Source organism: Lampetra planeri, chromosome 56, assembly GCF_965212315.1.
Source record: "Lampetra planeri chromosome 56, kcLamPlan1.2.h2, whole genome shotgun sequence".
NCBI classification, from domain to species: domain Eukaryota; kingdom Metazoa; phylum Chordata; class Hyperoartia; order Petromyzontiformes; family Petromyzontidae; genus Lampetra; species Lampetra planeri.
The window spans coordinates 4,028,104-4,043,419 of NC_136162.1; the positions used below are offsets into that span (position 1 = coordinate 4,028,104).

General features: G+C 52.5%; 1 protein-coding gene across 1 annotated transcript in view; it reads right to left on the reverse strand.

Moving 5' to 3' along the window:
* The window catches only part of LOC144735646 (transmembrane protein 255B-like), a 38,085-nt gene extending 24,155 nt beyond the window's left edge, over positions 1-13,930 (reverse strand). Inside the window, exon 1 of the mRNA XM_078618097.1 lies at positions 13,837-13,930. Coding sequence (XP_078474223.1) covers positions 13,837-13,930 — 94 coding nt within the window. The remainder of the gene's footprint in view (positions 1-13,836) is intronic.
* Positions 13,931-15,316: the final 1,386 nt, after the last annotated feature.

The following is a 15,316-nucleotide window of genomic DNA, read 5'->3' on the forward strand; positions in this document are numbered from 1 at the left end:
AACACAGGCAAACGTAGACCGGAGATGAAAGAGAGAGAGAGCTTAAAAAAAAACCCACCGCTAAATAAGTGCACACGTTTGACGACGCAATAACAAGCGAGGCCGAAAACAGGGAGAGCCTCTCGCAATTGAACCGAGCGATGTGCCCCGCTCACGAATGCACTCAAGCCCGTATCTATATTTAAAGCGAACGCTCTGGGAGAATGCAGCCGTAGCCACCGTAGCCGCAGCAGCAGCCGCAGCAGCCTATCGTCGTTATTATTACTTTGCTATGCGCGACTACCCCAACCTCGGCTGCATTCGGCTGGCAAACTCACCGTCCGCACTCGTGAAATTGTATAAAGCAGAGCACCTGGCGTGAGAGAGTCGGCAAAATCAAAATAACAGAGACATCTGTTGTTGTGGTTGTTGGTTCTTTCGGTAAAGTCACGTAGAAGGGAAATCATAAAATAAGAAAAATAAAACAAAATAAAATAATTCTCACGACGTTTCGGCCACAATGCAAGCAGCCGTCCTCAGTTGAAGAACAGGGTTGTCGGAAAGACAGCGTCTGGGGAAAACAGACCTGTTCTTCACATGAGGACGGCTGCTTGCGTTGTGGCCGAAACGTCGTGAGAATTGCATTTTATTATGTTTTATTTTAATTATTTTATCATTTCCCTTCTACGTGACTTTACCGAAAGAACCAAGAAGACGAATCCCTGCAGTCACGAAAGCTTTAAATCGAAGAAAAAATACTATATTGTTTAAAAGATATATATATAAAACAGCCTTTTGCCCGTCCAAGGACGGATGTATTGCAGTAAATGTGAAACTTGTGAAGTACCGGTGAAGACGCTGGACACCCAGGTTGAGGCACACGTATATTTATTTCAGCTTATCGGTACAGGACAACACTAGAGGGGGTAGCGGCCCCCTCACCCGGATAACTGGGGATACCCCCTAGCTAATCTCACCTATCCCCAAGTCCTCCTCTAACGAGCTAGGGGAGGCTAACTGGCCCGACACTGGTGAGTCGGGCTACGGTCTCCGGAGTCCCAGGGTCTAACCCTGGTTCACGGAACCACGCCTCTGGCTCGCTCCTCTGCAGCCCTGACAAGGGCGGCGTCGAGGGGAGTCCAGGGCTCTAGCTAGAGGATCTTCACTCTTCCTCCTTCGTTCCCAGACTGAGCCCCGAGCTCTCTTTGTCCTCCCCCTTTATACCCCCCATCAGGATCACAACCCCCCAGGCTGCCTGATGCGGACGTCGCTGCGGGCACCCCCCCCGTGTACTCCCGTAACTCCGCCCACTGTGTTTGTTACCCATTGGATCGTATGCACTTACAGCCCTCCCGTAACAGCCCTACATCACCCCCCCCATTACAGCTCGCAGCCGTCCCGGCTGCAACAATTCCAAATAAAGGAACAATTACCCCTCGACCCCGTGTGTGCCTCATTTTTTCAACAAAATGCAAATAGCAGAACAACAACAAGAACAACAACCATACCCCCGAAGGGAATGTCCGACGCACCCCCCCCCCCCGCATAAATACGAAATCCGTAAGCACGTATGTACAACTAGCCAGGAACTCCCCCATCACACACAGCACACCCACGACACACAACGCACCCACAACACACACACCGCGCCCACACAACACAACACACTCAGTGTGCAAGGAGCACACCACCGACGCAGCATACAGTAACCATGACACGTGAAGGAAAATAAATAAGAAAAGTTTTTTTTTTTTTCTTTTTCTTCCTGCTGTATATTATAAGAGTCTGCGCATTTTAGCGCGCGTCCTTGCCGCAGGCCCGTCACACGGGGCAACCCCGGACGGCGGACCATCCGGTGGCGGCTGTCCCATTCGAGGTGAGGTCGCGATTGAAGTCGCGCGACTGTCGGCATCACCTGTGGGGGTTCCAGGGCGTGAGCCCGTCATTCCCGGTACACCTGTGGGTGGGACAGCCGGCAACACATCAGGCGAGAGCAGCGACGGACCCTCCGAGTCGGTCGACCCCCCACATGCTTGGCCTCGCGTGCGTGGCGTGGGCCCCCGCACCGCAACAAACGGCTTCAGCCTAGAGGGGTGTACAAACCACCGGCGCCTCCCCCATTGGATTCGAACGCACTGAGGCCTCAAAACCTCAATAACCTCGACGGGGCCCCGCCACGGGCGTACGAGTTTAGAGGAGGTCGCGAGTGGTACCTGGGGACAGTGCAGCCATGCCCTGTCCCCCGGCTTCCACTGCAGCACGTGCGCGCGAGCCAGTCTGAGGCGCTCGTTCGCCTTCTGACGCCTGTCAGAATTTAGCCTCGCCGCATCCCGCGCCTCAGTCAGTTTGTCAAGGTTAAATTTAACGTGATCGTCCAATTTAGATTTGCCCAGCGGCACGTGGATCTGCAACTGTGCCCGAACAGGTGGGTCGGGTTCGCGGCCATACATAAGAAAGAAAGGTGAAAACCCCGTCGCAGCATGGGGAGCCAATCTGTATGCCGCTAGAACCCCTTGAATTTGTAAGTCCCAATCAGCCTGTGAGTCCGAAACTTGCTGCGACAACATAGACGTGATGGTGCGATGCAGACGCTCGACCATCCCGTCCGTTTGCGGGTGATAGGGGGAGGTTCGAATTTTTTTCGTTCCCAGGAGATCACAGACTTGTTTTAGGAGTTTCCCCGAAAAATTTCTACCCTGGTCGGTCAACAACCGCTCCGGGGCACCTTTGTCCATGACATAACCTTGGACAAAGGCGTCGACGATGGCTGCTGCCGACTGATTCGCCAGGGGCCAGGCCATAGGCCAGCGCGTAAAATATTCGACCCCAGTAAGCAAATATTTATTTCCCCTGGAGGTGGCGGGGAATGGCCCCAGAATATCCAGTGCGACCAGTTCATTTATTCTGGAGACCTGGATGGATTGTAAGGGCGGGTTCGACTCCCGTGCCGGTGGTTTGCGCTGCGCACACTGAGGGCATGCCGCCAACAGATCAGCAACATCCCTTGTCATACCCGGCCAAAAAAAATTCAGCTGAAGCAAGGCGAGTGTTTTCTGGGTACCTAGGTGGAGGAGGCGCTCATGAGCAGCCCACACCACCTTACCTCGTAGGCCAGAAGGGACCACCAGCCGGTGACGCTGGGATTTCCCGTCCCAATGCATAAGCAAGCCCGCATGGGTTTCCCATGCGTCGGCATGACCCGTCACACGCCCCCTCTCCCCGGCGCGACGACGCAACGCGAGGAGGGAGGCATCCTCCAACTGGAGGCGCCCCCATTCATCAACGGGCAATCCAAGCAGGGAATCTCTCCCCTGTTCGGCGATATCAATGGGGACTACCGTTTCATCGTCGGCGGCCGCCGCCAGGACCGGAACCATCACGTCCCCCACTGGCTTGCAACGCCCCGACCCCAGGAGACATGCGCATTCGGAGGCGGTTGGCATCCGTGACAGAGCGTCAGCGTTGGTGTGGCGAACGCCCTTACGATAAGTGGTTTCAAAACTGAAATCCTGGAGGACCTCCAGCCATCGGGACAATTGTCCCGATGGCTGTTGAACCTTCAGGGCGTACTGCAGTGCCGCATGATCTGTGCGGACGGTGAAATGCCGACCGTACAGATATGGGCGATACTGTTGGATGAAATAGACAATTGCCAACAGTTCCCTACGGGTGACACAATATCTTTGCTCCGTTGGAGACAACACCCGACTGCCGTACGCGACCACCCGTTCCACGCCGTCAACCACCTGGGAAAGCACGCCTCCAATACCCGTGTTGCTCGCGTCGGTGTCGAGCAAAAACGGCCTCGAAAAATCTGGGTAAATCAAGGGAGGAGCCTTCACCAGCGCGTCCCGAAGGGAGCAGAAAGCAGCTTCCTCATCCTGACCCCAGTGGAACCGAACCCCTTTAGATGTTAACGCGTGTAGGGGTTTGGCAATTGTTGCAAAATTAGCGACGAAGCGTCGGTAATATGATGCGAAGCCAATAAAACTCCTGACCTCTCCCACCGAGGTGGGAGTCGGCCAGGAGCTGACACACTGCGTTTTGGCGGGATCGGTAGCAATACCCGAGCGCCCTACGATGTGCCCCAAATAACGCACCGACTCGCGTAACAAATGGCATTTTTGGGGCTTAAATTTCAAATTAGCAGCCCGCATCTTTAGGAAAACCGCCCGCAACCTCTGGAGATGTTCATCAAAAGTTTTACCAAAGACAATAACGTCATCCAAATAAATCAGGCACGATTCCCATTGCAATCCAGCCAAAACCAATTCCATCAATCGCTGGAAAGTTGCCGGCGCTGAGTGTAAGCCCATCGGCAACCGGTTGAATTGGAACAGGCCGTGCGGTGTACGGAAAGCAGTTTTAGGCTTAGAATCATCGTCCAGAGGAAGCTGCCAGAATCCCGAAAGTAAATCTAGTGTGGAGAAGAATCGCGCTCCCGCCAAAGCGTCCAGCGATTCGTCCATCCGTGGGAGCGGGTATGCGTCGGCAACCGAAATTTTATTAAGGCGCCGAAAATCCACGCAAAACCGCAACGAGCCGTCCTGCTTTTTAACCAGGACGATCGGCGCTCCCCACGGGCTGGTGGAGGGAGAAATGATGTCGGCGGCTAACATGTCATCAACAGCCGATTTGACATGGTCCTTTTCGGCGGGACTTAACCGAAACGGATTTTGGCGAATTGGCGCGCTGTCACCCGTGTCAATATGGTGACGCAGCAGGTGAGTGCAACCCAAATCATATTTATCACGACTGAAAACGTCGGAAAATTCCCTCAGTAGCGTTCTAAGCTGTTGGCGCTCTGAATTTGTCAGGTCCGTCGATCCCGCACAAAGCGCGTCGATCCACCCTTCATCGCTGTCCGAATGTGGGAGCATCCGGGAAGCAGTGCCAACGTGGTTCGCGACAGGTTCCTCGCAGGGCATTGGCGTCGCGTGAGCGAGCACCGTCCCTTGAGGAACCACCACCGTCTGCGATCCCACATTTAGGACCGCGATGAAAGGGTCCCCGTCCCCTCTTACGACGGTCTGGGCCGGAATCAAATGAGGCCCATTAACCCCGGCCCTAGACGGTCCCAGCAAAACACCCTGATCCCCTATGCCCTTAGCGAAGGGCTTACGAAGTTTCAGAGGCACTAGCATTTGAGCTCCCGGCGGCACACGAACAGTTTCAACGACGAACGCCGGTACCGTCGCGAACGCCGACCGAGCCGCCGCAGGGGATGGCAGGAACGCCATGCGCCGCCCCGATGGAAGCTCAATGCATCCTTGGTCGATCAAAATACGAATGGGCATTTTACCTAAGAAATCCGTCCCCAGCAGGCACGGAACCGCCAGCGAGGAGGAAACGAAAATCGGCCCCGACAATTTGATGTCCCCAATAGAAATTTGCGCTCGAATCTGTCCCATGATGCCGAGAGAGCCCCCGTTAGCGGCATAGAATGGGACGTTAACCGGCAGTAAAGGCCGGCTTTGTACGGGCAGAATATTGTAAATTAATTCCGAAATGATTGTCGCCGATGCCCCCGTATCGACCAAGATGCGTACTTCTACCCCGTCAATGTGTCCGACTACGGCCGACGACCCTGACGACGCGGCTACCACGCGATGGGCCAACACGGACCACTGTTTGGGCTCGATTTGAGTCCCCGCAGTGATCCGCGTTGGCCCCTCGCAACGCGACATCGGCCCCCCGTTTGTTGTGGTGCGAGAGCGTGCAACGGGTAGGTGCTTTGGCCAAACATGTGTGGTGCCGCGACTCGCCGGGTCATGTTGCTGGAGCTTGGGAGGAGGAGGCCCGGCGTCCCGTCGAGCCGTCGTCCCGCGCTGTCGAGGAGAGCGGCACCCCGAGGCGACGTGGCCCCGGACGCCGCAGTTGAAACACCCCGGGAGCCCCGGTGGAGACGACGGGCGGTTGAAACGGCTTGAGCCGTCCCGGGCCGACCGTACTTCTTGCGCCTGTTGCCGTCGATGGTCGACGGCGAAGAGCTCCTCCGTCGGAAGGGTGGCTGCAGCCACCGCACGCCCTGCCGATGCCCTGCTGGCTTTCCGCCGCAGGGACAGAAGGTTGGCGTGAAGGAGGCGCGCCGCCTGAAGAGAGGTCATCTCGGCGTCCTCCTGTGCGACGACAGCGATGTCCAGGTCGTCTGCCAGGAGGAGTATTTTCTCCGTGACCATCGCGTCCACGCCATCGTCGTCCATACGGGGAAAAGCCGTCTTAGCCAGCGCTAGGAGGCTCGTCCTGTATGCCAGGGGCGACTCCTTCTCACCCCGCTTGCGCTCGTAGAACCGCTCTCTGCATTCCGCTGAAGGTCCATAGACCCCGGCCAGCAGCTGTAGTGCCTTCGGCAGAGTAGACCGCTTCTCTTTCGGCGCCGATGTGAGGGCGGCGAGCGCGTCTGCGTCGAGGAGCGCCGGCAGCGCGCAGAGGGCTTCATCGTCGGACCACCTTGCCATTTCTTGGTGGGCGATGAAGCGTCGCTGGAAGCCGCCCCAGTCGCCCTCTGCACCAACAAATTCTTTCAGCGGAGGCAGCCGTTGTTGTAGCGCAGCGTTCGCCTTGGACGTCTGTAGGCTGCTATCCCCGGGACTCGGCTGTGCGTCGGCGCGAATGGCAGATGGAATCGCCTGTCGCGGATGTGATGACGCTCCCTCCGCTGGAGATGACGCAGCTGTCCCAGCGAGAGCGGTGTCGGACCCAAGGTTGAGCCCGGCCACGCCCTCCGCAGCTGCCGTGACGATGGCGGGAATTTCAAAGTTTGAGTTTTCAGAAATGGCGGGAAGGCGCTCAGGTTGACGACTCCCCTCGCCCCGTGGTGGACCACCAGCCCCCAGCCGCGTGATGTTTTCCAGCGTGGCGGCAGCGGCGTACAGTAGCTCCGCCAGTCTCTCGTGAGCCAGCCGTAGCGCGTCTGGCTGCGGCCCCTCTTCATGCCGATGCCCCGGTAGGAACGCGTCGGCCCCCGGCTGCGCCATGTCTTGGTGAGCCGCCTCGGGCTCAACGACTTCAGCAGTGTCCTCCTCCGGTACTCTGGCTCGAGCTGTCTGACGTGTTTCCATGTCCGTAGTACTTCTGACACCAGATGAAGTACCGGTGAAGACGCTGGACACCCAGGTTGAGGCACACGTATATTTATTTCAGCTTATCGGTACAGGACAACACTAGAGGGGGTAGCGGCCCCCTCACCCGGATAACTGGGGATACCCCCTAGCTAATCTCACCTATCCCCAAGTCCTCCTCTAACGAGCTAGGGGAGGCTAACTGGCCCGACACTGGTGAGTCGGGCTACGGTCTCCGGAGTCCCAGGGTCTAACCCTGGTTCACGGAACCACGCCTCTGGCTCGCTCCTCTGCAGCCCTGACAAGGGCGGCGTCGAGGGGAGTCCAGGGCTCTAGCTAGAGGATCTTCACTCTTCCTCCTTCGTTCCCAGACTGAGCCCCGAGCTCTCTTTGTCCTCCCCCTTTATACCCCCCATCAGGATCACAACCCCCCAGGCTGCCTGATGCGGACGTCGCTGCGGGCACCCCCCCCGTGTACTCCCGTAACTCCGCCCACTGTGTTTGTTACCCATTGGATCGTATGCACTTACAGCCCTCCCGTAACAGCCCTACACTTGCAAGCGAAAAGCAGCACGTGACGTGATATATTCATTACATCAATTCGTGTGAAACTTGTAAGGGCGCGGTGACACAGACTTAGTTCATGTCAAGGTTATAATCCCTCGTTCATCACGACGTCCTTTTTACTTCGATGTCTCAACAGCGTGACGGAGATCACGTGACGTGAGGGTTCTGCCTTTGTAGTGAGGGTTGTGAGTTGACGCCGAGGAGGGGGGAGGAGGCGCCTCGCCCCCCCCCCATGTGGAGTGACGTTAGCCGCTAAGTATTATGAATGGAGGGGGGGGTGTCAATTTGTAGAACGTCACCTTATAATGATTATAATTAATGAGGGGGGCTGGTCAACGTGGAGTGACGTCACGCGCGGGACACACAGACATTCTTGGCTCATTATCGTGGTAAACACGACACGCTCGATCTGCTACGCAGCAGCAGCATGACGCCGCCGCAGTTCAAGTGACAGCCGTTGGCTTTCAGAGTGACGGAGGCGCCGACGGAAATGAGCCAGTCACTGAGTGTGAGTGGAGCAGACTGAGTGGAGCAGGCTGAGTATGAGGAGGAGTCAGATGCCTTGCGCGGTTCATTCGTAAGCATCCTCTCTCTCCTCTCTCTCTCCTCTCTCCTCTCACACACTCACACACACTCACACGCGTCCATCACCCTGCAAATAAGTGATGCATCACCCGTGCGTCATGCCACGTGTTCACACAGTGACCAGGCTTAGAGCTGCTAAACCTGTGATGTGTGCGTGCGGTAAGTATGCTGAGCTTAAATTTCGATTTAAAGCTTTCGTGACTGCAGGGATTCACCTTCTTGGTTCTTTCGGTAAAGTCACAACGCAAGCAGCCGTCCTCAGGTGAAAAAACAGGTCTGTTTCTTCACCTGAGGACGGCTGCTTGCGTTGTGGCCGAAACGTCGTGAGAATTATTTTATTATGTTTTATTTTTATTATTTTATGCTGAGCTTCTTGCGCACGATGGACAGCCCCGGATTTAAAGTTCAATCGCAGGTGAATGTGCATTCATTTTATATGTTGTGTTTAAAAAGTTGATGCATTCGCTAAATTTCAGACCGGGGCAAAAAATCCTGCTCAGATCGGAAGTCTAATCGGCTGTCACATGTCACCTCGGGTACACTCGTCATGTGGAACAATTTGCGTCATGTGGAACAAAATGCGTCATGTGGAACAACACGAATCATGTGGAACAACTCGCGTTCTGTGCAACATCACGCGTTCTGTGGAACAGCGCGCGTTCTGTGAAACATCATGCGTTCTGTGCAACACCACGCGTTCTGTGCAACAACACGCTTTATATGCAACACAAATACGGAATTAAAAACTCATGAACAGCAACAGCGAACGCATTCTCGTCCAATTTTGTTTTATGTCAAGATCGCGGCATTTTAACTGAAAAAATCATCGCGCAGTTCTGCAGCGCAACAAATGAAACATGGTTTTATATATATATAGCTCTATCGCTCTATTTCAGAAGCGACCTGGCCGCAAATGATAGCTCAACCAAGTGGCTTAACACGTGCAAATTTATAGCGGCAGCCCAATACACTGAACGCGTGATGTTGATTCTAAACGTGGAGGGAAAAAACCAGAGGACGCAGAAAAAATCCACGCGACCACGGGGAGAGAGAGACACGCAAACTCCAAATATATAGCAGCAGGCGTCAGTGTCGGGATCGAACCCACGACCTCCTGTACACCAGGCGAGGTAGTTAACATCTCCTAGCCACCGTGATGATGATGATGAGAGAGAGACACGCAAACTCCAAATATACAGCAGCAGGCGTCAGGGTCTGGATCGAACCCACGACCTCCTGTATACCAGGCGAGGTAGCTAACATCTCCAAGACACCGTGGCGAGATGCACACAATAACCCGAAATATTGTTTTAATCAAACTCCCGATGCCATCGAACTACTGACCAAACTCAGCGTACGACCACAACTCTATATGGTAATCGCACCGCAGATTTGACAGCGAAAGAGAGACACACAGAGAGGGACTGAGATATTTACCAATAGCCTCCACGGAATGCAGATGTGGTTGGAATATGCTTGAGACTTGCTGCGAAGACATGCCGAATTCAATATCCTGATCGCCTCCAAGACAAAAAAAATGAAATCGCCTTTCAAATATTTATTGCTTTTTAAAAGATGGGCAACACTGAAACAACAATAAAACAAAACAACTCAACGACCCTAACCTGGCAGTAACCTAAAGCCACCTGCACCTTAATTGCTTCCCCTTTGCTGTAAAATTCGCAACTCCCCGGCACCGATTTGACCACTCAAAGGGGGCCTTGTTGAGTCGCCTGCTCCCAGAGATTTTTGGCCAGCGGCAAGACGCGAAGCTCACGCAGACAAACCCCGCTGGCTAGAGCCGTGCACCGGTCACATCGAGGCACCCACGACCTCTCTCTCTCGATGCCACTGGGCCAGCGAGAGAGGAGACAAAGTGCGAGATGTTTTTTTTTCTTTTGGTGGAGGAGGAGTGAGGATGATTGGGGGGGTGGTGGTGGTGGGTGGTGTTTGGGAAACGTAGAATGTCTGTGGGATGATGCGAGCGTGAAGAAGACAGCCCCAACGCCCACAACCCGTTTCGCTTCTCCGCTGTCCACAGGTTTCCATTGCACGCCTAAATTTAACCGGCCACTGTTTTAGCCTCGGTTCGTCCCCCGGGGGGAAAAACTAAACAAAACACCGTGTGGTTGGTTGGTTGGGTTGGTGGTGTTGGAGGTATTGGCGGTGGTATTGGTGGTGTTGGTGTTGGTGGTGGTGTTGGTGTTGGTGGTGGTGTTGGTGGTGTTGTTGGTGGTGGTGTTGGTGTTGGTGGTGGTGTTGGTGTTGTTGGTGGTGTTGGTGGTGGTGTTGGTGGTGGTGTTGGTGTTGGTGGTGGTGTTGGTGGTGTTGTTGGTGGTGGTGTTGGTGGTGTTGGTGGTGGTGTTGGTGGTGGTGTTGGTGGTGTTGGTGGTGGTGTTGGTGGTGTTGGTGGTGTTGGTGGTGGTGTTGGTGGTGGTGTTGGTGGTGGTGTTGATGGTGGTGTTGGTGGAGTTGGTGGTGTTGGTGGTGTTGGTGGTGTTGGTGGTGTTGTTGTTGGTGATGGTGTTGGCGGTGTTGGTGGTGTTGGGGGTCGCCTCGTGGCCCACAGTGGTCCTGGGCACTTAGAATTATTTGTTTTGTGCGTTTGATCATAATAATGGAGAATAATACTCGTTATTTTATAAAAAAAATAATAACTCTCACTTTGAAATCTAGATTGAAAACGCATTTCTTTAAAACTGTTTTATTGTTTATTTCGTGTGGGTTATGGTGGTGGGTTTGCGTGGGTTGGTGGGTGCGGTAACGACGCATTTATATTTACGCGATCAAACCCAAAAAGCTTTATGATGAATATAATCCTGGCCGCGAAAGCCTCCGACCTTTGTTCAGTTTGTTGTCCTTCCCCCCGGACCTCCGATGAGCGCGGTTGGCTACGTACGGCGCGAAAGAAGTTCAACGTGCAGGACGCACAAGCGACAAGGTTCAAGGTCACTTCACGGCGAGTAAAGATAAAAAAAACACATTTACAAACACAATCATAATACAATGATACAATTATTTGACCAAAAAAAAAATCACAAAGTTATCAAAAAAAACTGAAACGGTATGAATTAATAATAAATGAATGTCATCTTAATATTAAATGAATATAATCAAAAGGCCAAATAATGATGATAAATAATGATTCATCGGGCAGGCAGCATCACAGCTGTGCGGCCTCCAAGAAGATATCTTTTTATTTTAATATCAAAGTACTGTATTTTATAAAAAAAAAAAACTATTTAAAAACAACAACAAAAAACGGACACAAACTTCAAGGTGCCAACTTGTTTCCGTGGCTCGGTGAGAGATATTCGCGTTAATATCCACCCCAGCTACGTGCGTAGTCTGAATCGCTCTTCAAGAGACGGGTGGCAAGGGGCCAGTGGCGAGCGAGCGCACTGCACTATGAGCCCAAACCCCCGAGTTCGATTCCAGGCCACGGCTAACATCGACTGAGCCTGGGCCTCCCCTCTTTCACTCCTGCTTCACATACCCGTACCGACCAGATGTGGTGAAGTATGGTCAAACCACCCCCCTCCCCCGCCCCCATTTGCAGCGTGTCACGGGGGAAGGTCCATCATCATCACCACCACGAGGCGGTGATTCGTCTGAAGGAGCGATGACTTCCGATGCACCGCCACGGATGTTCGAACCAACGACCTTCAGTGCCTGAGCCACATCACGTGAAGCCAACACACGCCACGCACGCATTGCCTCCCGTGCACGTGCAAGTCCACGTGTGGAATCATCGTGAGCTCAACAATCGATACTAATCGACGATGCAACGTGTACTCGCCTTGTGCGTTAAGCGTTGGGTAGCGGAGATCGTATCACACGGAGGGGCGCTGCATCTAACCTCAGCAACGATCACATATTCTGGTGACCTCGTAAATCGGTTGCAGGTGAAGATGCAAGGACTTTTATGACAAAACTGGCACGGATCTCATCCCATGATGGAAACGTTATCTGTAATGCGAAGCAAATACGGTTGAAGTCGAACTCTATCCATTGTGATGGGGGGGGGTGCGTGGAATCCACGTTCTGCAGCGAGCGCCCGATGATTCCAGCTAGAGTTTGAGACGCTTCCATTCAAAGGTCACGGGTCAGAGATGCTGAGACACTGCGTCTGTGATCTAAAACCGGGTTCTCGAGTGCGTTGAATTGATGGCTCTCAGGCCGATCACCCCGCACACGACAAAACATCACGTTGACTCTGGCTCCATCACACGGCAAAGCATCATGTTGACTTTGCTCCTTTACTTAACGCGACTGAATTCCAGCGCTGAATAGTTAAAGATAACGGATTTTAATGTCACTCTACGAATATTACTCTCATTCGGCAGAGTTGGGGAAAAGTGCTGCCCGCAGCTGTGTAGGTCATCATCATCATCATAACCACTATCATCACGCTCATCATCACCCTCTCTTCATTATCATCATCATCACTCTCATTATCACTCTCATCATCATCATTACTCTCATCATCACCATCCTCATCCTCTCTTCATCATCATCATCATCATCACTCTCATCATCATCACCACCATCACCCTCTCTTCATCATCATCACTCTCATCATCATCATTACTCTCATCATCATCATCACCCTCTCTTCATCATCATCATCATCACTCTCATCATCATCACCACCATCACCCTCTCTTCATCATCATCACTCTCATCATCACTCTCTCACCACCACCACCATGACCACCCTCTCATCATCCCCGAAATCTTGGCCCGGTCCTTCCTTCTCCCGCTCGTCGTCGTCGTCATCGTCGTGGTCTCTACCCAAACCCACTGCTCCCTCGACAACAAATTGGCGATCACCCCAAACGTAACAAAACATTTTTAAACAAAAATATTTAAAACTAAAAATTGTATAAAGCAGAGCACCTGGCATGAGAGAGTCGGCAAACCCAAAATAACAAACAGAGACTTTTGTTGTTCTTCTTGGTTCTTTCGGTAAAGTCACGTAGAAGGGAAATAATAAAATAATAAAAATAAAACATAAAATAAAATACAATTCTCACGACGTTTCGGCCACAACGCAAGCAGCCGTCCTCAGGTGAAGAACAGGTCTGTCGGAAAGACAGCGTTTGGGGAAAACAGACCTGTTCTTCACATGAGGACGGCTGCTTGCATTGTGGCCGAAACGTCGTGAGAATTATTTTATTATGTTTTATTATTTTTTTTTTTACTTCCCTTCTACGTGACTTTACCGAAAGAACCAAGAAGATGAATCCCTGCAGTCACGAAAGCTTTCAATCGAAATTTAACTATTTTATTTTTTTATATAAAAAAAATATACCCTATTCGATCTTTACCGTCGCGCCCCTCAACAGTTTTTTGTTCGAAAAAAACTCATCGCAAAATATTTTCTGTCTTTCACTCAACGAGAATTTTTTTTAAAATCTCAAGCCCGACTGTGCAGCCCCCCCTCCCCCCCCCCCCCCGTCTTCTTCTCTCTCCATTTGCTTCAACCGCGCTCCGACCGGTGCAAATTGTCCACGAAATCGCCACGACGGCCGCCGTTGCGAGCCATGGCAAAGCAGCGACGCGCAGGGGAAGCCGGCCCGCGTGACCGTCACTTGTGCGCTTGGCAGAAGCGGCCGAGGGCGTGCAGGTCAATGGATGCCACCTGTTGGCCGAGACTTGGTGATGCTGTGATCGTCCGGATTCTTGGCTGGCCACGGAACAAGACATACGGCGGTCACCGGCATCGTCACCGGCATCGTCGCTCGGCGCTTTCGGACGAGCTCCTGCGGCCGTCTGGAACGTTCTTCCTTCCGATATTAGGAAACCACTGGTGAGCTATGCACTTTTAAATCATCTAAATTGAAATCTCTTTTCTTTAGAGTTGCTCGTTGTTGTGTTTAGTTTGTTGTCTTTCCTCCGCAACTCCGGTTAGCGCGGTTGGTTACGTACGGTACGATAGAAGTTCAACGTGCACATGCATACCCAGTGTAGTGGCTACCGAGCCCGGTGGCTCTGTGATGCGCGGTGTAATACGTCAAGGGGTTGTAAGACGCAAAAAGCTGCGCGGCATTGCATGGATATGGAAACTAATCAGCCTTATCCAGATCACCAGCTCCAGATAACTAAATCGTGTGGTCGCTTTGACAAAATGTGTCCGTCCACACTCGGTGAGCGTTTCGGCCGAGTGCGAATTTGTCAGCGAATGTGGACGGCCACACACGTAGTAGTAGCTACAACATGTGTAGTAGCTACAACATGTGTAGCAGCTACAACATGTGTAGCAGCTACAACATGTGTAGCAGCTACAACATGTGTAGCAGCTACAACATGTGTAGCAGCTACAACATGTGTAGCAGCTACAACATGTGTAGCAGCTACAACATGTGTAGTAGCTACAACATGTGTAGCAGCTACAAATGTAGCAGCTACGGGCTCCGCACTTTCAAGGGCCCCGCGCTAAATGCTCTCAAGCTATCAATTCCGGTTCAGTGATTCTGCACTTGCTCTATTACTATAGTACTATACCGCCTTCAACTTTTATGAACGACTGGGTGTTTAAGGAAGGTTAGCGATTTGTCGTATTATCCGGCTGTATAGCAAATGAAAAATAAAATTACTTAACTATGCAAGTAAAAATTGTACGTTTTATTTTTTTATTTAGGGCCCCTTTATAACATATGCTACAGGCCCCGCACTATCTTAATCCGGCACTGCACGAGGGGACGGTGAAAAGCCTCGAAGATAACGGCCAGCGAGGGCTGCAACACTGCTGCCTCGGGCGAGAGCAGCAGAGGGCGGTGGTGTCACCACGGCGTCTCCAACCTGCTGAGCAATCGTGTGTTGTTCCTTGACTGCCGGTAGCACCACTCAGCTTGTTTCGGATGAGGCCCATTGAGCCAAGATGCTCTTTTTGAATGGAGGGCATTACATCAATCCCACGCGAGAATGCAAGTTTGTTGCCGAAATTGCGTGCGACTTTTTAAATGCGCAGTCGTCACCGCCGGTTTTGTTGAACGCCTAGCGGGGTTTTCGCGAACGACATTTCGACCCGTCAACGATTCGTAGGCGAGGCCAACGTAGCGAATGATACGTTTGTCAAAACTGCTGCTGCTGCTGTATGTGGGTGGTGCGAGAGAAATGTT